Source organism: Nyctereutes procyonoides, unplaced genomic scaffold, assembly GCF_905146905.1.
Source record: "Nyctereutes procyonoides isolate TBG_1078 unplaced genomic scaffold, NYPRO_anot_genome, whole genome shotgun sequence".
Classification (NCBI taxonomy): domain Eukaryota; kingdom Metazoa; phylum Chordata; class Mammalia; order Carnivora; family Canidae; genus Nyctereutes; species Nyctereutes procyonoides.
The window spans coordinates 208,230-228,558 of NW_026575139.1; the positions used below are offsets into that span (position 1 = coordinate 208,230).

Here is a 20,329-nt window from a genome sequence, read left to right on the forward strand (position 1 = left end):
GCGGCGCGGGAGGGGCGGGGCGGCTCGGGGTTTGGCGCGGGGCGGAGCCGACGCGAGGGTTGAGACTGGTTCCCCGCCCTCGTCCAAGCCGCCGGCGCGGGAGGAGGATTCGCGCTCTCGGAGATGCGAGGTCGGAGGAGCTCGGCGTCCTCACGGAAGTGGGCATGCCGGTCGGCCGCGTTTCCGGGGCAGCGACGTCACTTCCGGCCGGCGGAGGGCGGCGCGGGGCCCGCTCGGCGGCCCCTGCGGGGTGTGGGCCTCGTCGTGCGGGGCTCGGGACGTTCTCTGGGGGCGCGTGGCCGCGCTTGGAGCCGCTTCGGGGCCTCCGAGGACGCACGCGGGGCCGAGTGGGTGTCGGGGGCCGGCGCGCCTCATGCCCACCTGCCGGCCGCGCCCGGGCCGGGGTCACGGCCGGGGTCACGACCGAGGTCACGGTCGGGGTCGCGGCGGGTGCTGAGGCTGGCGACACGGAGGGAGGAGGGAGGGAGGGAGCGTCGGCACCGAGGGGTCAGCGCGGCCCCGGCCCCGGGGAACCGAGGGGGTCAGCGCGGCCCCGGCCCCGGGGGCACCGAGGGGGTCAGCGCGGCCCCGACCCCGGGGGCACCGAGGGGGTCAGCGCGGCCCTGTCCGGAGGGCTGCAGAAGGACCCCGCGGCTCTACTGGGCGGCCGCCGACTGCGGGGAGCGCGGCATTTGCAGGAACCCGCAGGAAGCAGGAGGACCTGATGCTACGTGGGGTAAGCCAGAAGGACAGATGCCGGACTGTGCCACTAACCCGTGGCGCCTCACATCGTCAGGGGGTGGCGGTGGGATGGGGGCGTGGGAATCGGGGCGGTGCTGGCCGGAGGCCATCTGTGCGGGGAGGCCCCCCCCACCCCCACCCCCACCCAGCACCCCCCCCCGACGATACTGCGCTTGGAAGGTACTGAGAGCAGATGTCAGCTGCTGTCCCTGCAGCCGCGGCAACAAGAAGATGGGCCGCCATGTGTGAGCCGAGCTCGGCTGGTAAAGACCCTACTGTGCGTGCATCGGCTCGTCGCCCCGAACACCCGGTGCCCACACGGTGGTACGCGTGCCAGTAGGGCCTGTGTTACAACGTCAGTTCTGTCTCAACGCTAGGAAGGAAGCTTCTCTCCAGCTACAGTCCCGATAGGACGTGCAGGGAATCGGGTGATCCAGGAATCCCCAGGGCGGACACGGTTCAGCCTGTAACATGCCGGGCTCTGCGCTGGGCTCTGCGCTGGGCTCTGCGCTGGGCTCTCGGAGCGGCGTGGAGGACAGCCAGCGGGGTCCCTCCCCCCGGCTGGGACAGATGTCACCGAAAGGGAAGTACAGGGGGCTGTGGAGGAACAAGGTAAGGACACCCGCCCTGCCCAGGCCAGAGGATGCTCCGAGAACACTTGCCGCCCAGGGTCAGGCTGAGTGTGAAGCAGGTGCCGAGCGGCATAACCTCAGAAAGTGGGACGTTGCGGAAATGAACGTTCACCAGGTTGAGGAGGGAACACGCTTCCCCCTCCCAAGAGACACACCGCGGACACGGCTGGCAGGAGGTGCATTCTCGCCCGTGTCTGGTCAGGGTGGCCTCGGGGCCCTAAGATTTTGAGCAATGACCATCTCAGCCATCCCAGGGCTGGGCAGTCGCTGCGCTTGCATCCCTGTGAGCAACTTAAGTTGCAGCATAATTCAGTTACGGCGAAGTCGAACGGATGTGCACCCAGAGCAGTGCCCGGGTGAGCGAGGGACGGTGGCGTCCGTGACAACAAGCGCATACGCCTGTGTGGCCACAGGAGGCCTTGGCTCCGCTCCCCTCCCTGAAGCTCAGCCGCTGTCCTAGAGCCTCGCAGCACGCGGGCAGCTCACTCTGCAGACGCACGTGTGCGTTCGTGTTGGGCCCCTCAGCGCGCCGACTTTGAGCCCCTCGGCGAGGTTCCTTCGTTGCTGAGTGAGTTGGGTGTGTGCTGCTCCACCACTTGCTCACTTGCTGACCGACCTGGGCTGGCGCCTGGTTTGGGCTCTGGCGAAGGCAGCTCCCCTGGATCCCATCTAAGGATGTCTCTGGCCATCCAGCTCCCCTTACTGGTCAGCACCTCAGAGCAGGGTGGCCGAGTGCAGGTAAGTGAACGTCCAGAGAACTGGCAGCTTTTCAGGGCACTTGGAAGAGCCCAGCAACCTGGATCGATTAGGGATTTGTCTCCCTCATGTGTTGAGCTGAGACCACTGCAAGCCCCTCCATGCTGGGGCTGTTACGGGTGCAAAACAGAGAGCACCTTACCATTGCTCAGACCCTCCGACACCTGCTGCAAAGGGGGGCTGCGTGCCCCCGCCCACCCCTCAGGACAGCCTCCCGTCCCTGGGAGTGAGGAAGTTGGGGCCATGCAGGAATCGTCACCCCCGTAAATTGGTCTTTTCAGCCTGCAAAACGCTACAGTCACGTGAGGGCATCGCCCGAGGCTGCCTCTGCAAGATTTTGTCCGGAGGTGGAACAAAATCTTCAAGCGAAGGACTTAGCGGCCACTACAAGGTAGAGAATTGAAAATTTGGCAGCTAATTTAAATATGCAGGTCAACCTTCCAAAGCCAGGCTTGTAGCTTTTTATACAGAATGAAATGGTTTCTCTTTCTTTTGAAAAATGCCTACCCTGGGTGGCTGTCAGGGGCGTGCATCCCTCTGCTGTGGCCGGACGGCCCGCTCGCCCGGAGAAGCGTGTCCCCCTGGGGGCACCGAGGCCTGGGGACGGATCCTGCCTGCCTCGGGCCTCTCCTCCCATCCCCCTGCGCATCCCGAAAGGAAATTCTCCTCGGGAAACGGACCCCGTCAGCTGGTGCTTCTCCCACGGCCTCCGGGTAGCTGTGCTCTCGGCGACTGGAAGGCCGAGGAAGCAGCTGCGACCCGTGTTCCTGGCTTGTTTCACGTCGCCCAAGACTGTTCTGGACACCGTTTGGAGCCGTTTGCTAGAGTGCATGAAGGCCCAGGAGGCTCAGAATCGGGCCTGCTCACCAAGGATGCTGTCCCGCGGTTAGCGTGTCCTCGGTGTGAGCCAGCCCCGCTGGACCCGAACCTTCGGGCCCCGCGAGGTCCCCGGGAAAGCCAGCCCCGTGGGCACCGACCCACTTCCGCGAGCCCAGCTGCCAGCGCCAGGTTACAAATCCGGTCTCCCCGTCTAACTCCTTCCCTCACCAAAGCGATCTCCCCAGGACAGTTATTTTTCTCCATTTACCGCAGGCTCCGAAGAGCTGCTCAAGGGGGCTCCTCAGCTCCCAGCGGAGACCTCAGGAAGCTCGTGGCAGCTGTGGCCAGTTAACAAGTGACCTGCTCCAGCCAGTGACCTTTGGAGGGCTGAGGGCAGGTGCGCACGGCTGACATGAAGGGGGCTGCTGGGGCGCTGCCTGCACCCCCCACAGGGGCTCAGAGCTCAGGCGGCGGTGCCGCAAGGTTCCCCTCTGGGACGCACTGAATGCCTGCGGTCTGCCCACCTGGGCTCGCTCCCGCTTGCCCTCCAGACAAGCACACGGCTTGGCTGTGTGATCCCGGAAACCTGTGTCCCCCCGACTGGTCACGCCAAGCGTTAGTGTTCAGAAGTCAAGACAAGAGGACGGTCAGAGCCAGACACGTACTGGTCACCACCGTTCGGTGGCTACTGGATGGGTTTATTACTAAACTGCTCCAGCCGGCCACACCACCGTGGGACAATGCACGTGCCGTAAAAGTTCTCTGTTCTGAGTACTTTGGCTCATTTTAAATAGCAGGATTTAAAAAATAAAAATGTACACAACGCTGGCTGTCAGATGTTTGGGTCACCGTGGAAATCAGCTGAGCTGAAGGCTTAGGAACATAAAAGTACAGAAAATACTTCTTCCTCCTTTCGGGCGTGGACTTGGTGGCTGTGGATGCGGGATGGGGCCGCGGCTGCTGGCCAGCCCTGCCTTTGCCTAAAACAGCTGGATCATCGAGTCTCTTGATTTGCCGACACCGACCCATTTCACTGGAAGGGAAAGGGAGGCTCAGCCCCGGGTGTGGGGGCCGAGGGCAGGGTGGTGGCGGGGGCACGGGCACCCACCTGCCACTCCGATGTGATTCTCCACGAACCGGATGTAGTTCTGGGCCTGCGGGGGGAGGTCCTCCCACTTCCTGGCGCCCGTGGTGTCCGCCTTCCACCCAGGCAGCGTTTCGTATTCGACTTCGACCTTCTGTAGTATCTCCTGGTTCGCTGGGGAGACAGAGGTGGCGGGGGGGACCCATGTCCTGAAGACCTGGTGCCCATTCGGCAGGGGTGGGGGTAGCTGCTCGCCCTATTTGGCCAAGCGGCCCTGTTTGTGGTCTTCAGGGGGGTGGGTGAGGTGGTTCTCGGACATTGGCGTACCCCTTCCAGACCAGGGGACTCGTCCACCCCAGACACGGATCTGCCAAGTGCTGGCTCAGCTGCGGAATTCCACGGACCCCACTTGGAAATTCCTTTTTTTTTTTTAAGGTTTTATTTACCCATTTATTTAGAGAGAGAGCATTGAGTATGCGGAGCGAGGGGCAGAGAGAGAATGTCCTGCAGACCCTGCCCTGAGCACCGAGCCCGATGCAGGGCACGGATCCTCGGACCCGAGATCATGACCCAAGCCAAAATCAAGAGTTGGATGCTTAATGGGCTGAGCCACCCAGGTCCACCCCCCTTGGAAATTCTGAGGGTCCTGAAGCGTGAAGGGATCTGTGTGTCCTGTTCCCAGGGCAAGGACCCTGCTGCAGCCGGGACTCCGTGGCTCCCGGCATGTGGCTCCCAGTGGACGCCACCCATCCCTTACTGATGCAAGGCACTGGGACAAGCGGTCCTACTGCCAGTGTCCTCACTGCGTGCTCCCTGGGCCCCGGATCCCTGGGGTCACACCACCTCCCTGCTGTGCCTTCTCAAAGGCCAGGGGGGTCAGCAGGGCCGGGGACACGGGTGGACAGGACACATGCAGGTCCTGCAGCCAAGCGGCACTGGTGGTTCTACGCGTGCACTCGGGGAGCGTGAGCGCGGCTGCCCCGTGGCCGCGGGTAGGAAGTCGCTGGGGCGGGCGTCGAGGTGCGTAAGGAACTGGGCCGTCCAAGAAAACATGACCTGCGTGCTTTTAAAGAGGGGACGTGCGGTAGCCCACACCTGTCCAGGGAGCTTCCAGCGTGCCCCGGAGGTGGGCCTTGGGAGCACATAAGCGTCCCTGGGGCCTGGGGTTAGCAGGGGGCTGGCTCCCACCTGCCACCCCAGGTGTGTCCGTCCCTCTGAGCCCCTTCCCTGGGCTTCCCCGCAGCCAGCCGGTCCCCGCCCGTCCCCTCCCTGTCCCCACTCCATCCCCATGGGAGGGAAGAAGGGGGCTCCCCACAAGCACTCACTCTGCATACTTCCCGTGCAGACCAGTCCCTTCTCAGAAAAGCCACCGTACCCCGTACCCCGTACCTGGGAAATAGGGGATCCTCTTCCCGTTCAGCTTGTATGAGACGCCGACCTTCACCTCGTCCAGGGCATCCAGGATGTCCAGTTTCGTTAAGGCCAGCCTGTCCCCAACCAGCAGACGGCCACCCACTGGAGAAGCTGGGGCCGGGCTGGCCTTCTACCCTTGCGTCTCCCTTGCTGTTTATGGCCACCGGGAAACAGACAGCAGCCAGCAGCCCCGGTGACAGGCAGGCGGAGGGGGCCCTCACCTCGGGTGCCCCCACGGGACCCTGCTCCCTGCTCCCCTGACCCTGTGGGCCCTGCGATGGGGCCGCATTCAGCTCCTCTGCGGCCAGCACCCCCAGGGACATGCGGGAACTGTCCAGCCCCTGGTGGCAGCGACAGCGGCCGCCTCTGCCGGTTCTTCCTGGCATGGGCTCTGAGCCCAGGGCCTCATCCTGTCCTTCCTCCCGTCCAGGCCAGGCCTGAAAAGCCTCGCAGGTGGGTCTCTGTGCTGCCTGAGCCCGTGGGGGCGATGCCACCCTGTCCTCCGCTTTGCCGTGGCCTCCGCGCTCAGAGCGCAGCCTCTCTGGCACCTGCTCACGGTGTGGGGAGTGTCTCCCTCCGGCCGCCCAGTGCCCAACCCGGGCAGACCTAAGGGAGGTCTTGGCAGTCAGGTCCGGCCAAGCCTGGCGACGTCCCACTTAGAGGGCGTCGTGTCCGTGAGGACAGCTGCGTAGGCCGTCACGCCAGGTTCCTCTCCCTCCCGCGATGGCCGGCGTTAACCTCCTGCAGGTGCCAGGACGCCCTCTGGCCGCCTGCTGTCGCCCTCCCCACAGGTGCTCAGGAGCAGATGGCAGGCCAGCTCCGATGTCACCCCCGTCGCCCCGCCATGGCCGCCCCCCCCCCCCACATAGCCCGTGCTGGGAGGGCTGCTTAGTGCTGGGAGGGCTGCTTACGCGGTAAAGCCGTTGACCATGTGAGCGTATCTGAGGATCATCAGGTCCAACCAGCCGCAGCGCCTCTTCCTGCCCGTGGTCACCCCCCACTCGTGGCCACGGCTCTGCAGCAGGTCCCCGATTTCCTGCGTGACGGGCAGAGCAGCGAGGTCCCCCGCGGCATGAGGGGGGGGCCTGTGCCTGGCGTTTCTCTCTGTGCCTCCCCCTCCCCTCCTCCCCTTCCTCCCCTTCCCCTCCTCCCCTCCTCTTCCTTCTCCTCCCCTCCTCCTCTTCTCCTCCTCCCCTTCCTCCCCTCCTCCTCTTCCTCCTCCCTCCCCCTCCTCCCTCCCCCTCTCCCCCTTCTCCTCTCCTCCTCCTGCTGTCTAACCCTCTTCCCTCTCCCTGCTCCCCCCTGGGGACTGTTGGATGCTGTACCCCCTGACAGATCCTTCCTCGCGCCTGGCCTCCCCCGTCCCCACGTCCCTGGCAGGTGTGCCCTCAGCTGAGGCTCCCACTGGTGAGGCCGAGCTGACCAGCGGGGTCCCGTGTCCTTGAGCGCCTCCTCCTGGACACGTGGAGGACCCGGCCCTGGGGGCACGGCCGCCTCCTGCCTCCCCCCGCTATGGCCTGTGCAGGTACCTGAGGCGGGGGCGGCCCCATAGCTCAGCTTCAGGGGCAGGTGTGTGCTTGTTTCTGGTGAGGCCCTGTCCCTACGCCTGCTGCCCCTGCCCCGACTGAGCCACGGGGTGTTCTGGATGCGGCGCCCTCCCCTCCCCACACCGGCCTCACAGCCCCCGCTCAGGACGTGACCTTGGGCCCTTGTTAGGAAAGGCGGCCAGCGGCACCCTGAGGGCTCCCCGAGCTGCCCGCATGGGGTGCTCTGAAGGGCTGGTCCCCGGGGCTTCCCGGGAGCTTCTGTGGCACACGACCCGGCGGATGCCCGCCTCTGCCCTTGCCTGTGTCCCTGCTCTGCCCAGCACGGGGCCGGGCTCTGCCTCTGTGGCCCCTGCTGTGGCCCCCCGGCGCTGGGGACTCACGTTGATCTGCTCGGTGGGGAAGGCGCCAATGCCCACGCGTGTGGTGTAGGCCTTCACCACGCCGTAGACCTCGCCTATGTTCTGGGGGGGGATGCCCAGGCCCGTGCACACGCCGCCCACGGTGCAGTTGGATGACGTCACAAAGGGGTACGTCCCTGCAAGACAGAGCCGTCAGGGGCGCCTGCCACCCCTGCAGAGCAGCCCGGCCCAGGGCTCCGGCTTGGCAGAGGGCAGCGTCTGGGTCGGCCTCCTGCACGTCCCCTCGGCGGGTCTCCAGGGCGAGTGACCAAGGGACCCTCCCGGGGGAGTGACCTGTGTGGGCACTGTGCGTCGGGCCGCGGTGGCCCACGTAGGAGTCTGCGGGGGAATAGAGACAGAAGGTTGCCCCCGGCTCGGAGGGTGGGCGCTTCCCCTGCCTGTACGAGGTGGCCTTGGGGCTGGCGTGGCCGTGGGGTCAGGACGGGACATGCTGAGGGCCCACAGCTCTGGCCGCTCCCCTCCCGTCTAGGCCAGCTCTGTCGCTTGCCCCCTCCCAGCTGAAGCATGAGGACGACGGGCAGCAGCGTGGCCCCGGAAGGCAGCCCTGCACACCCGCTCAGCGGCCAGCCTGGTCCCCGGCAGGCAGCAAAGGGGGGATCGCGGGAGCAGCCGGGCCGGGCACCTACCGAAGTCAATATCAAGGAGGGCTGCGTTGGCACCTTCCACCAGGATTTTTTTTGGGGTGCCGTGGAGCGCCTCATACATAAAGTAGACACCGTCTCGGACCATGGGTCGGATCCGCTCTGCAAAGCCCTGTGGGGAGGCAGAGGAGGCCGCGGTGGGGCCAGGCCACGGCCCCCCACTCTGGGCCCTCCTGACGGCCGGACGCCCGGCACATTCCCTTCCGGAAAGGGGCCTGGCCTGCAACCTGTCCCGAGACCTGAGCCACCCCGGCCCTTCTGGGCATCATCTGTGACGCTCGCACCGGCCCCTCCTGCGGCCAAGGGCTGAACTGCACCCCCCGCCCCCCATCTGTTGAAGTCCTGACTGCCCACCCACCCCGCCCCCCGCACCTCAGAACGTGACTGTTTGGAGACAGGCCTTTATAACAAGGGGGTTACACTGAGGTCACTACGTGGGCCCCCATCCGGTGGCTGGCATCTTCACTGGCCTTGTTCACAGCGCCCAAGAGCCAGGAGCCCAGCTTTGGAAACTTCCGGAAGGGCTCTGTGCTCTCCTCATCGTGGCCCTGACCCAGTGCTGCCCCCGTGTGAGTCAGCCAGGCCCCAGCCTCTTTCCCCAGCACATCCCGGAAACGTCCCCTGCGGGAAAGTGGGGGGCCTGAGGGTCCCCTGCCTCTGGGGAGGCACCCTCCTGCCCTCACTGGCATGAGCTTGCACAGGGGCCCTGTGGTTGCCAAGAGGGCCGGCCACTCCATAGCAGTGCCCGGGACAGTGCACTCCCCGAGTGTTCCCTGGGCTGCTGTGCCCCCGCCATGCCCCCCCACACCAGGCCCTCCCCCCACATCCCTCCCTCCCCCACCACGCCAGCGCCCCTATCTACCTTGAGCTTTTTGAGTTGCCCCTCGACGTCCACTTCCAGGCTGGGGAACATGGACTGGTGCTGGCGGGCCAGGTTCTTGAATCTGCGGGGGCGACAGTGACTGCGACCCCTCGCCCCGCCTGGGTGTCCACGCCCTCAGCACTAGCCACGGTCCCCCCTGGGGCTGCGGCCGGCTCAGGTACCTGGCGGAAAAGTCATCAAAGTCCGACAGGAGGTCGCAGACGCGGAGGCCCGTGCGGGCAGCTTTGGAGGAGTAGGCGGGTCCGATCCCCTTCCTGGTGGTGCCGATACTGCAAGATGGGGCCGCCGTGAGCCTGGGGGGGGTCTGGGGGGGCTGATATGCAAGACGGGGCTGGGAAGGAGCCGGTCGCTCAGGGCCCTGGGCAAGCACCTCGGTGCCTGTTTGCACCCCTCGAAAATGGGGTTGAGCTGGAGGGGCCCTCCCCGGCAGTACCCCGGCAGTCTGGGGGTGCTGTGAGAGCCCACCGGCCCCTCCAGTGGCTGGCTGTCAGGGATCGGGGGCTGGGGCCCCCACAGGTGGTTGTGGGCCAGCCCTAACCCTGCCGTCATTCGGGACCTGGGGCTCTGAGACTTCCGGTCTGCATCAGGCCCCCCTGCCCCCTGGCCGGGCGGTGACGATGCTCTCTGGCCGCTGCTGCCTCCCGGGGGCTGGGTGTGCTGGCCACGCCCACCGTACCCACTGCCCGCCACCGCCCTGGCCCCGGGCTCAGGGAGTGGCCGCTCGGGACTGCCCCCGGCCGTCCTGTGCACGAGTGTGTGTGCGTACCTGTGTGCACACGGGTGTGAGTGCGTGCACACATGCGGCCAGTGAGTGTGTCACTTGATGGGGCAGGACGGCCACAGCCTCTCCCCGCCCTGGCGTGGAGAACCAGTCCCACGCACGTTCTCATGCATATCTTTGGAGGACAAAGGAATGGGCGTGGGTGCTGGTGGGGCAGGGGTTCGGGTGCCCTGGTGGCGCTGTGGCCCGTGTGTGTGTGTGTGTGTGTGTGTGTGTGTGTGTGTGTGTGGTCAGGCTGGGCTGGGATGCCCGCGGTCGTGCTGGCTTGGGGTGGACCCCGCTCCCCTCTGGGCACACCCCAGAGCTCCCAGACTGGAAAGCCACCGAGATACTCACTTCTTCCCCTCCTGGGCTTGCCGCTGCACTTCCTGCAGCCCGTCCACCGCCTGGTGAAAGTCAAACACTGCGCGGCCAGGCGAGGGTCCCCGAGCGGGAGACAGACACAGGGTTACGGGGCTCCCCTGCGCTCGGCCGGGCCGCCAGGCCAAGTGGCCCCACTTGAAAGGGGACTAGAACCGCCTGTGCCCAGCGCAGTCTCACAGGGGACCGTGGTGAGCCCCTTGGGCCTGTTCTCCCTCTGCCGAGGGTCCTGTGATCCCGACCCCCTGCCCGCTCTGAAGGTCCTGGAGAAGGCCCCGTGGAGCTGCGTGGGCTCCGCAGGTGGCGGGGCCGCAGGCGGGAGGGGGTCGCGCGGCAGGTGGTGGCACCCGGCCTGCACCCGGCCCGGGCGTGCTTACCGAGGTGGGCGCGGTCCGAGATGACCAGCCTCTTCTCCCAGTCCTTCAGACCTGCGGTCACGCGGCACGCGGTCAGCCGTCACGGCAAGAGGGCCAGGCTGGCCCCGCTCCCCGCCACCCGCGGGCAAGAGAACACGAAGGTCGCCCAGGCTATCTCCCCCTGCAGAGGGCCCGGAGTCTCCCCCAGGGCCGCCCCACCTCTCCCCGGGGGGCCTCTGTCCTGGCACGTCCCGGGCTCGTGTCCAGGCTCAGGCTCCCCATGGCTCCTCTCGCTCCTGCCCTGCGCTCCGGCCCCGAGGCCGAGGCCCGCTTCCTCCTCGGACCCCGTCAGGGTGTCAGGGCGTCAGGGCGGCTGCCTCTCGATAGCCTTCGGGGGGAGCAGCTTGCCGTGACGCCCTGGCCAGTGGCCTCGGCCACTGCCTGTCCCCAGGAGCCCCCAGGAGCCACATCCTTCCCTGTAGGCGGGGCCGGCCCAGCGGTCCCCAGTCCTGGCCGGACATCAGGGTTTCCTGGGGAGCTTCATCAAATTCCAGGGCTTGCTGACTGTGAACCGCCCGGTGCCACACCTGTCCTGCAAGCTCCCGCAAACGCTGAGCCCCCCGGCAGCCAGAGTCCGGGGCCTTGGGCTGCCCTGCTCTCCGCATCCTGGGCCAAGACCAGCTTTCTGCACAGCCAAAGCCCGCGGGAGGCGGGTGGGGCCCGGAGAGCTGGGGAAGCTGACCCCACCCCTGCCCTTCCAGAACCCACCCCGGGGGCGCTCCCCAACACGCCGCTGGGGCCTGGCCCGGGCCGGGGAGCACGGGTGGGGACTCGGACCTACCTTTCTTCTCATTCTTTTCTGCTTCTTCGAACAAGCCCGGTAAGTGGACGACCACCCCGTTGCCTGCAACACACCACAGGGGGCTGGAGCGTTTGTTGGCCGCCGGCCGCTTAGCTTCAAGGCCGCACGAAGCGTGTGCCCCCTCGCTCACAGCAGCCCTGTCCCCAGGCCGTGGGCGACCCAGGCCTCCAACCTGCGCGCAGACAGGTGAAGCACGGGGGCTCCAGCACACACTGGAACCCTGCTCAGCCTAAAAAGGAAGGAAATTCTGGCACCTTCCATGGCACGGATGGGCCTTGAGGACACGGTGCCGAGTGACAAGGCAGGTCACCGAAGGACACAGCCCTGTGTGATTCCACTCACAGGAGGTCCCTGGGGGAGTCGATCGATGCACAGGGACAGGAAGCCGAGGATGCGCCAGGGGGGTTAGTATATAAAGGGGACGGAGCCTCAGGTTGGCGAGATGGAAGGTTCTGGAGACGACAGTGGTGGTGGGTGCGAAACAGTGTGAACCTGCTTCACGCCCGCGAGCTCTGTGCCTAGCAATGGCTAAGATGGCAAATTTGTGTTGTGTGTATTCATCACAACAAAAGAGGGGGCCTGGTGAAGCATCTGCAGAGCCCGAGGCTGGAGGAGCGGGTGCGGTGGGAGGGCCTCCAGCAACGGCTCGGGGGCACTTCCTGCAGTGGCCACAAGGCTCCAAGGCTGGATTGTGTTGCGTCCCATGGCACATAGATTGTACCTTGGTGGGGCTGGTGCAGTTTTCTTGCACAGCACGAAGATGGGAAGGCAGGAGAATCGCAGCCCCCAGCCCTTCCCGGGGGCCGGGCAGGGGCTCTGGGGAGCCGCGTCTTCTCTATCCACATTCACCAGAAGTGGGGTCCACATAGATGTTTCACGCGGGCAGAGCCTGAGGCCCGAGAAGGACGGGGACGCGCCCAGGTCACACCGCACGATAGCGTGGGGTCCAGGCTAGAGCGAAATGCTAGCCCTCTTGTCTTAGAGCGAAGGCAACCGGGCCGGGCCACCTGCTGCCTTCCCAGGAGGAGCCCCCGGCCCCCACCCCCGGCCCCGCCAAGCCTGCCGGTGGCACCGCCTGGGCCCGAGGAGACCAGACATGGGTCCAGGTGGGAGTGGCGCAGACTGCAAGCCACGCCGAGTACAAAAGGTCACCTAAATGCCACGGTGTCCTGAGATGACAGCCGGGCAGGCCCGGCGAATGTCGCAAGTGGAGCCCGAGTGCCGGCACGTTCGCCCCCTGCAGAGCACGCCGGTGGCCAAGCCGAGCCCCCTCGACGCTCCCTAGTGACCACCCAGCCTGGGCTCCGACACCGGGCGCAGCACCTCTCATCAAGCACGGCCTCTGTGGCCTCGTTTCCCACCACGTGGCCCTGGAGAAGGCTGGGTCAGAGTCCCCCCGAGTCCCCCGCCTCCCCAGGGCACCGGCTGGGCCCCCGAGGTGAACTCGCCCACGGCAGCGGGCCCGAGTCTGCACCCAGGTGGGGGAGGCTCGCGGCGCCCTCAGCTCGGCCTGTCCACACGCAGCTCCTCGGCCAACACTTGCCCTGAGTCCTCACCAGGCCCACACCCCCACCCACCAGGGGGGGGCGGGGGCACAGGAGTCCCCAGCGTGGCCTTGCTGCGTCGTGGACGGGGCCAGAGGAAAGGTCCGGGACGCAGTGGGAGGCCATCCCGGCGGCCTGGCCGGGGTCGGGCAGTACTGGGGGCCGCCTGGGGGGGAGGCTCAGGCTAAGAGCTGACCTCAGGACAGGCGGTCAGGTGGTGGCCAGAGGGGCGGTGGGGGGGAGACAGAGCAAGAGACCCCACAGTCCTAGAGGCCGGGGGTGCTAGCCGGCCGGGCCTCCGCCCCTGCAGCAGGGGTCTGGCCACTGCTCGCACACACACACCTGCTTGCTGCACCCCTGCGCGTACCCCCCCGCACGGCACACTTGCTCACGTCCTCACACCCACACGCCCGCACAGGTGTGCAGCCCTCGCGGTCACTCGCACGCCGCTCAGCAGGGCCTCCTGCCCTCTCTCCCTCCGGCCAGGCTGGATGGCACCCAGGCCCACCCCGCCGACACACTCGGGACCCCGGGCCGGGGGCACTCACCGATGAAGGACACGGCCTTGGTGTTGATGATGCCGCTGGGCAACAGGTGGAAGTCGTACTCCCTGCCGTCCACCACTACGGTGTGGCCAGCGTTGTTGCCCCCCTGGGAACAGAAACCTGGCTGAGTGTGCAGGCACCTGCGGGCGTGGACCTCCCCTGGGCGGGCCTGCCCAGCCTCACCCTGGACCAGCTCCAATCACGTCGGGAGCCAAGTCTGGGAGGCTTAGGGCAGTGGGTCTGTCCCCCGGGGCCCCAGGATGCTGTCCACGCGGTGGCTGGCTCTGACGGATGTCTGGGTACGCCAGGTTAGTGAGGGGCAGCGGGCCCAGCCTCAGGCAGACCCCCCCTCCCCGCTCTGCCCTGGCGCTGACGCCCCTCGCACGGGCATCCTACACAACCACTGCCACCACCATGGGGTGGGGGTGGGGGGCTGGGGCCGTGGCCTCCATCGGCTCACCCAGGACCTGGGTCCCCAGAGAAGGGAGGTGGCAGCGGGATCCGGGCCGGTGGGGACACAGGCCCTCTGCCTCTGCAGACGCTCCCCCACGGCCACTCCCTGCCTGCTGCAGCCGGGGCCAGACACTGCCCCCCCGCCCGCGCTCTCCCCATGCCCAGTGCCAACGTCAGCTGGCCCGAGGACACACACAGACGAGCACTGTCGGGCACAGCCGCACCTTTGTTGGGGGTAAACACGGGCACCTAGGAACAGGCAGGGGCCATCGTGGGCCAGTGGGCGTCAGATGACCCCGGGCAGCCCCAGGGCCCAGACGTCAGACCACGATCCACTCCCAGGGCCACGGGCCCGCCCCAGGATGCCGAGCCTGGGGCCTGCTGACCGCCGGGAGGGTCGTCCCAGCAGCTCTGCAGAGGCCCTGGGGACCTTCCTGGAGAGACCCTGGTCTGCCCTCCCCCAGGTGGCAAGTTTGGGGCAGGAACACCCCCCTGCTGTCCTTAGGCTTTAGCCCGATTGCGAAGGGTCGTCTGCAGGCCCAAGGAGAGCCGGGCCAGGGGCTGGGGCTGGGGTCACAGCTCGCAAGCTCCGGCCCAGTGGGGAAAACCAGCTGGAGGGAGGAGCTTGTCCAGGGTCCCGGGAGAGACGGGTGAGGACGGTGAGGACATGTGGCTCAGCTCCAGATCCACCGCCCCTGCCCGACACTCACAGTCCCCCGTGGACGCCCCTGCATGATGCCTCCCGGGACGCAGGGATCTGAGAAGGGGAACCTGGCCAGCTCTGACCCTTCCTGCCCCTGCAGGAGTCCAGTGGGCCTGCCCTCCTTGGCACCAGGGGGTCGGCACCAGGCCCGGCAGGGAGCCCCCGGACACCCACAGGGCCTGTACCAGAGTGGTGCCCATAGGCCGTTCAGTGCAGACACCCCCCACAGCTAGAGAGTGTGGCCTCTGCTGCCCTCCTTGGTACCTCGTCCCCACCAGGCCCCAAAACCTGGAGAACAGAGAGCCCCGAGAGCATCCTCCCAGCACCCCTTCTCTGCACCCCTCAGCCCCACCCCACCGGGGTCCTGAGTCTCGTGCAGCGCGTCTCCCGGGGCCACTCCCAGGCCCGAGGGACCAGCTCCTGCAGCCCCGCTGGGAGGCAGTGGCGCCCCGTGAAGGCCAGAGCTTCGGGCCCCACGTCTGCTCTGGCTCCGCAGGTGCAGGCCCCGGGAACGGGAACGGGGTGGGCTCAGCTGGCCCAGAGAGGCTCCCACCTCCTGGGAGGCAACGGGGTGTGTGTGGGGCTGTGAGTGTGCACTGGGTGGGGGTGCTGCGAAGGGGCTCGGGGCTGCCCCTGGGGTGCCCACTCCCCCTCTGCACACCCACGGCTCCGTGAGGCTCCCCCGTGAGCACATCCTGCATACGTGTCACCCACACACATACCCCTGCTCCCCAGCATCTGTCCCGTTCCGGCCCTCATCCTGAGCACCCTGTGGTCGGCTTGGATGGCCTTCCGCTGACCTCTGACCTGCCCCCACCCTCACAACCCACTCAGCCGGCACCGCCCCCCTCCTGTTCTCTCTGAACCCCCCACGACACGGGTCTCCATGCTGCTCTGGACGGCTCCGTTGGCCACAGTGCCCCCTTGGCCTTCGTCCCCGGGGACGCACCACCCTGGCTGGCTGTCCCGTGATGCAGCCCCCTGCCCCCCACCCCCATCCCGTCAGCTTTGAGGGGCCCAGACCTCTGAGCTCCAGACTCCCCGTCTCCCCAACATTGCTGATCTTGTGTCCCTGACAGCCCCGGCCCCATCCCTGCCGGCCTCCCCAGCCCAGCTCACTGGAGAGGGACCAGCTCGTCCACCTGTGTCCATCGTCCATCCCCAGCTCTGCTCCGACTGCCACACAAGTGGACCAAAGGAGCAAGGAGGTGAGGAGGGGAGCGGGGAGCTTCCCTGAGGCCCTGGAGCCGCTCCCGGCCAGCCCTGCGTGAGGCTGGGGTCCGGCTGAGTCTGGGTCCTGGGCCACTGGAGCAGCCGGTTTTATCAATCAGGATCCTGTACCGCACACAGCAAGGAGCCGGCTCCCAGGGTGGAGACACCGGTGACCAACCCCCGGCCTCCTGCCCGTCAGGGTAAACCTGAAGTCCACCCACCTATGCAGCGCTTGACCTCGTCTCACTCACGCGTCCAACCCAAACACAAAGTTGCCCTCTGCACAGTGAGGCACTGGGGCAGGTCGGGGGAGCCAGAGGTCGCGGGCTCCGGGGGGGTATGCGGGTCTCACCTGCCCGGGGCGGACGTGCCCAAGGCCACAAGGGGCTGTGTAAGCCGGGGGACCCTCCCTCTAGAGCCCCCGCTGCGTGACCAGTGCCATCAGAGGGTGCAGACACGCAGGGCAGGCCCGCTTCTGGCAGCGACACCAGCCACTCCTGGCCCCGCTCCCCATGGAGGGCCCTGAGCAGTCTGGGGTTCGAGGTGATCCCCACCTGGAGAAAGAGTTCCCAGGACACCAACAAGCAGCGGGACGTGGAGGGGTGACCTGGCTGGCCCCCGCCCCTTCAGGATGGGGTGGTGGCATAGACTGCGGTGGAAACCGAGAGAAACCCACCACCGCACCCTGTATGGTGCCCGGTCACGTGTGAAGCCCCAGGGCCACTTACAGGCAGCTGGGACGGAGGGAATTTTAAACCTCTACCCTGGTGGTCCTGGGCAAAGTGACTTCGGAAACGGAGGAAGGGCTGGGCGTGAGCAGCTGGCCGCGTGGGCCTGGGGCCGACTCCAGGCCGGGGAGACGGCCGAGCAGGGGGACACCGGCCGACCCGGAGAATGAGCCCAGTGGAGGTGTGGGGACCCCATGGGGCACCCAATGCCATGCAAAGACAGTGCAGAGAACAGGGGGTGCCAGAGCCACTGGAGGCCAGCAGCGGTCCCCAGGGGAGCCTGCACCCCAACCAGCAAAGGGAGGCCTTCACGGTCATGCCCCGACCCCAGCACCCCAGGGCAGCCCCACAGACCCAGGATGCTCGGGGTGCATGAGGGGCTGCCAGGGTACCACGGGGACGGCATCAGCCGTGGGACATGTGGGATCTGTGCAGTGAGAAGGGGAGGCTGTCCCCCACCTGGAGAAGGAAACAGCAGGAGGGACCCAAGCCCGAGGCCAGGACGGTAGTGCTGACCACAGGCCCCACGTGATGGGCAGCAAAGAAGCCGGGATGGCTGTGGGGGTGCAGGTGGGTCTGGCCCCAGACCGCGGACGTGTGCCGAGTCGGAGAAGGGGAGACACGGGCCCGAGGGCGGCGAGGGTCAGCAGAGGCAGAGGCGGAGTGGAGCCGGGCAGCTGTGGGGGATGGAGCTGCCACTCGGGACGGCCCCGGGCCCAAGTGACAGGCCAGGTGACCCTCTGGTCACTGGGGCTGGCCGGCTTCAGCCCTTCCAGGCAGCCACCCAGACGGGACTCGTGCCCTCCGCAGGTGCCCTGCCGCCTGCTTCCCGGGGCCCCTTGCTCCCACGTGCCGCCAGGCTCCCGGGGTCAGAGCGGGTTTGGCTCCGTGCACCTGTGGCCAAGACTGTGGGCGTCCTGCGCACACGCCTAGGTAAGGGGCAGCTGCAGCCTTCCCCAGGGCGAGGGCTGGGCCTCGTCTGTGCGGCCCAACGGCCCCAGGTCTCCGAGGACCCACACGCGCCGCTCGTTCTCACTCCTCAACTGTTCCCTGCCTCACCAGCGGGTCAGGCGGCCGGGGAGGGGGCCAAGGCGCTGCGGGCTCCTGGGGCGGCCCCCAGCTACCCCCTGTGAGTCAGCCGGGGCTCCTGCAGGGGGACACGCATCTAATCTCGGTCTGAGAAGTCAGAGGAGGTGAGGGGGCGCTGCCCCCCGGGCCCCCAGGTCAGCTGACTGGCGCTCCAGCCTGCTCTGCGGCCGAGCAAGACTCTGCCCAGTGACAGATGGGGGACGGCAGGGCCTGGCCTGCTGGCCCAGGTGGCAGCGCGGGGAGGCCCCACTCCATGGCCAGGAAGGCCTGCAAAGCGCCCCAGTCTCTTCAGGACGGAGACGGGCCACCTGTAGACTTGAGAGGCTCCCCGGAGCCAGCAGGTCCCAGGGCGGGTGCTGGTACCATGTGCCTGGCTGCGGAGGGACAAGGGCCGCCGGCCCATGCAGGAGGGCACCCCGAGGCCTCCCTGGCACCCGGAGGCTCTCCGGGGCCGGGGCGGGCGTGCTGGCCTGGCCCGGGGCGGAGGGGGTGTGTGGGGGTCTGTCCTGGTCCCAGGAAGCACCTTCCAGGAATGTGCTGTCTGCCCCGGGGCAGGCGAGGCCAGACAGCAGCTGAGGCGTTCCCTGTGCCAAGCGCTGGGCCCAGGTCCTTCCCCGGGGGGTGTGCCCCAGCCCCAGCCCTCCTGGCAGGAGCTCGGGAATGAGGCCACAGGCCGGGCGAGCAGCTGGGGGGGGCCTTCCCCTTGGGGCAGCCCTCCTGGGCCTGGCTCTGAACCCCAGCCCGGCCGAAGCCTGCACCCACGCTGGCCCCTCTGTGCCCAGCTCTAAGTCGGCCCAGGCAGCAAGCGTGGCTCTGGGCTCTGGCGCGGGGGCAGGGGCCCCAAGGGAGACCCGTGAGAGCGGCCCGCAGCTGGCAGGGGCCACCCTGGGCTCCTGGGGACACAGCCTGCGTCTGGCCTCCCCCGCGGTCACCCTGGCCAGCCGTCCCCGGCCCCTCCCGCTCCCCCGAGGCTGGCCGGGACCCTCCTTGCCCCTGGCCTGTCTGGGTCCCGGCCCACTGTCCTGCCCTCGCCTCTGCCTCCTCTTGGCCAGGCCCCCGGGGGCCACCCCCTGGCCAGACCCAGACAGAGCGGGGAGGGAGGGCGTCTCAAACCAGCCAGGAGCTGGGGGGCCCACCCCGCCCCCAAGCGAGGGCCGGTGTCACACCCCAGGCGCACCCCACCCCACCCCCTGAAGATCGGGTGTCCCCAGCTCAGCACAGGTATTTATAGCTCCTCCCTGGCCGCGGCCCGAGGGGTGGGGCTGGCGGGGAAGGCGGTCCGGGACCCGGGCGGGGGAGGGGAGCGTGTGCGGGCGGAGGGGTCCGGGCAGGGCGTCCAGGAAGGGGAGGCATCCAAGAGGCGTGTCCAGGTCGGGGCGGGGAGGACAGGGAGGACAGGGTCCCCGGGCCGCGGAGGAGGGGGCTCGCTGGGGGGGCCCGCACCTGGCAGCGGCTGACGATGTCGGCGTCCGTGGCCAGCAGGTCCACCACCTTGCCTTTGCCCTCGTCCCCCCACTGCGCGCCCAGCACCACGGTCACCCGGGAGCCCGTCGCCGCCGCCTCCTGCTGCAGCCGCCCCCGCTTGACGCCTCCTGTGCCGGGGGGCCGGTCGTTGGAGGCGCGGGTCCCCGACATGTCGGTCTGGCTCCTCTGCTGCGCTGGGCCACAGGACGGCCCCGCAGCCGCGCCACTAAAAGGAGCCGGCCCGGGGCAGGGGGCGGGCCGGGGGCGGGCCTGGCGGGCGCACTGGCGCCTCTCGGTGACCTCCAGGCCGCTGGGTCCCGCCCCCGCCCGCCCAGCCACCGCGGGGCGCCGTGTGGGGCTGCGGGCACCTCCTTCTGGAGCTGGGGGCCCAAGGACAGACCGTGGGCCCCCAGACCCAGGCTTCTCCTGCGTGAGCGCTAACGGGGCACCTGTGCTGCCCTGCTCCCAGACCTGGGTCCCCACTCCACCGCGTCCCCATCAGGCCTAGGACCTCAGGGTCTTAGAAACGCGGGGTGGGGGGGGCTCTCTCCAGGTCAGGAGTGCCACTTGTAAAAGGGGAGCGTGTCCTCACGCTCCACCTGGAGAGTCTGCATCCTTGGGCGCTCGGGGCCCGCACCTGCCCTGAGGTGACCCTGGGTCCCCTGGACTGATGCATGTGCTCTGGCGGCCAAGGAGAGAGAGGACAGCGTGTCCCCTCCCCCAACACTCCCACCCATTCTCTCAGGGGCTCCGCGCCCAGCACAGGCATGCGGTGGCGGTGGCGGCAGCAACAGGAGCAGCCGGCAGGCTCCACCAGGCGGCGCAGCCTCTGGTCTGCAGGACCCAGAGCCCAGGGAGACGGACCGTGATGGCAGGGCCACCTGGCCGGGAGAGAGACAGCCAGGGATGCTCCCCAGCCCCACGCGGCCGGGGTCTCCAACAGGCCCCACACCAGACCCCTTTCCTGGCCCGCCTACCAAGGGACTGGGCTTCCAGAGACCATTTGCGACAGTCTGCTGGGCGCCCGTGTTCCCACCATCTGCTCCACCCCCTGGCCCACATGGAGCCCCGACAGCCCATGTGGACCCGGCTTGGGACATGGCCAGCCCCTCTGGGAGCAGGGGCCAGCGATGGAGCCCTGGGGCAGGAGCGCTTGATTAGCCCGTCCCCCCAGGGCCAGGAGCCAGTGCCCCTTCTCTTTGGGGGGTGGGGGACGGCATCTCAGGACAGAGGGACCTGCCGCCCAGACGTTAACCTGTGGCCAGGGCTCAGAGCCGCTGGGCTCCGTGGGTGCCCG

The 20,329-nt window shown here is 67.9% G+C and overlaps 2 protein-coding genes across 2 annotated transcripts; one reads left to right on the forward strand and one right to left on the reverse strand.

Moving 5' to 3' along the window:
• Positions 1 to 123: 123 nt before the first annotated feature.
• LOC129496311 (uncharacterized) lies at positions 124 to 3,772 on the forward strand. The gene is made up of 4 exons (XM_055304403.1): positions 124 to 736; positions 2,411 to 2,520; positions 3,222 to 3,345; positions 3,500 to 3,772. The coding sequence occupies exons 1-4, from the start codon at positions 124 to 126 to the stop codon at positions 3,736 to 3,738; spliced, it is 1,086 nt and encodes a 361-aa protein (XP_055160378.1). The 3' UTR covers positions 3,739 to 3,772.
• ADSS1 (adenylosuccinate synthase 1) lies at positions 3,611 to 19,251 on the reverse strand. Its single transcript, XM_055303659.1, has 13 exons — positions 19,012 to 19,251; positions 13,387 to 13,489; positions 11,274 to 11,336; positions 10,454 to 10,504; positions 10,053 to 10,119; positions 9,097 to 9,204; positions 8,915 to 8,996; positions 8,038 to 8,164; positions 7,373 to 7,527; positions 6,357 to 6,481; positions 5,422 to 5,519; positions 4,057 to 4,206; positions 3,611 to 3,981 (listed from the first exon to the last, which is right to left on the reverse strand). The coding sequence occupies exons 1-13, from the start codon at positions 19,201 to 19,203 to the stop codon at positions 3,929 to 3,931; spliced, it is 1,374 nt and encodes a 457-aa protein (XP_055159634.1). The 5' UTR covers positions 19,204 to 19,251; the 3' UTR covers positions 3,611 to 3,928.
• Positions 19,252 to 20,329: the final 1,078 nt, after the last annotated feature.

Coding starts and splice junctions, on each gene's coding strand:
- ADSS1 (XM_055303659.1), bottom strand. CDS start 19,203: ATGTCGGGGACCCGCGCCTCCAACGACCGGCCCCCCGGCACAGGAGGC. Junction 10,120..10,453: donor CTCGGACCGCGCCCACCTCG/GTAAGCACGCCC, acceptor CTGGCCGCGCAG/TGTTTGACTTTCACCAGGCG. Junction 4,207..5,421: donor GAGGATCCCCTATTTCCCAG/GTACGGGGTACG, acceptor CTGTCTCCCCAG/CGAACCAGGAGATACTACAG.
- LOC129496311 (XM_055304403.1), top strand. CDS start 124: ATGCGAGGTCGGAGGAGCTCGGCGTCCTCACGGAAGTGGGCATGCCGG. Junction 2,521..3,221: donor GACTTAGCGGCCACTACAAG/GTAGAGAATTGA, acceptor CATTTACCGCAG/GCTCCGAAGAGCTGCTCAAG. Junction 3,346..3,499: donor CTTTGGAGGGCTGAGGGCAG/GTGCGCACGGCT, acceptor CTTGCCCTCCAG/ACAAGCACACGGCTTGGCTG.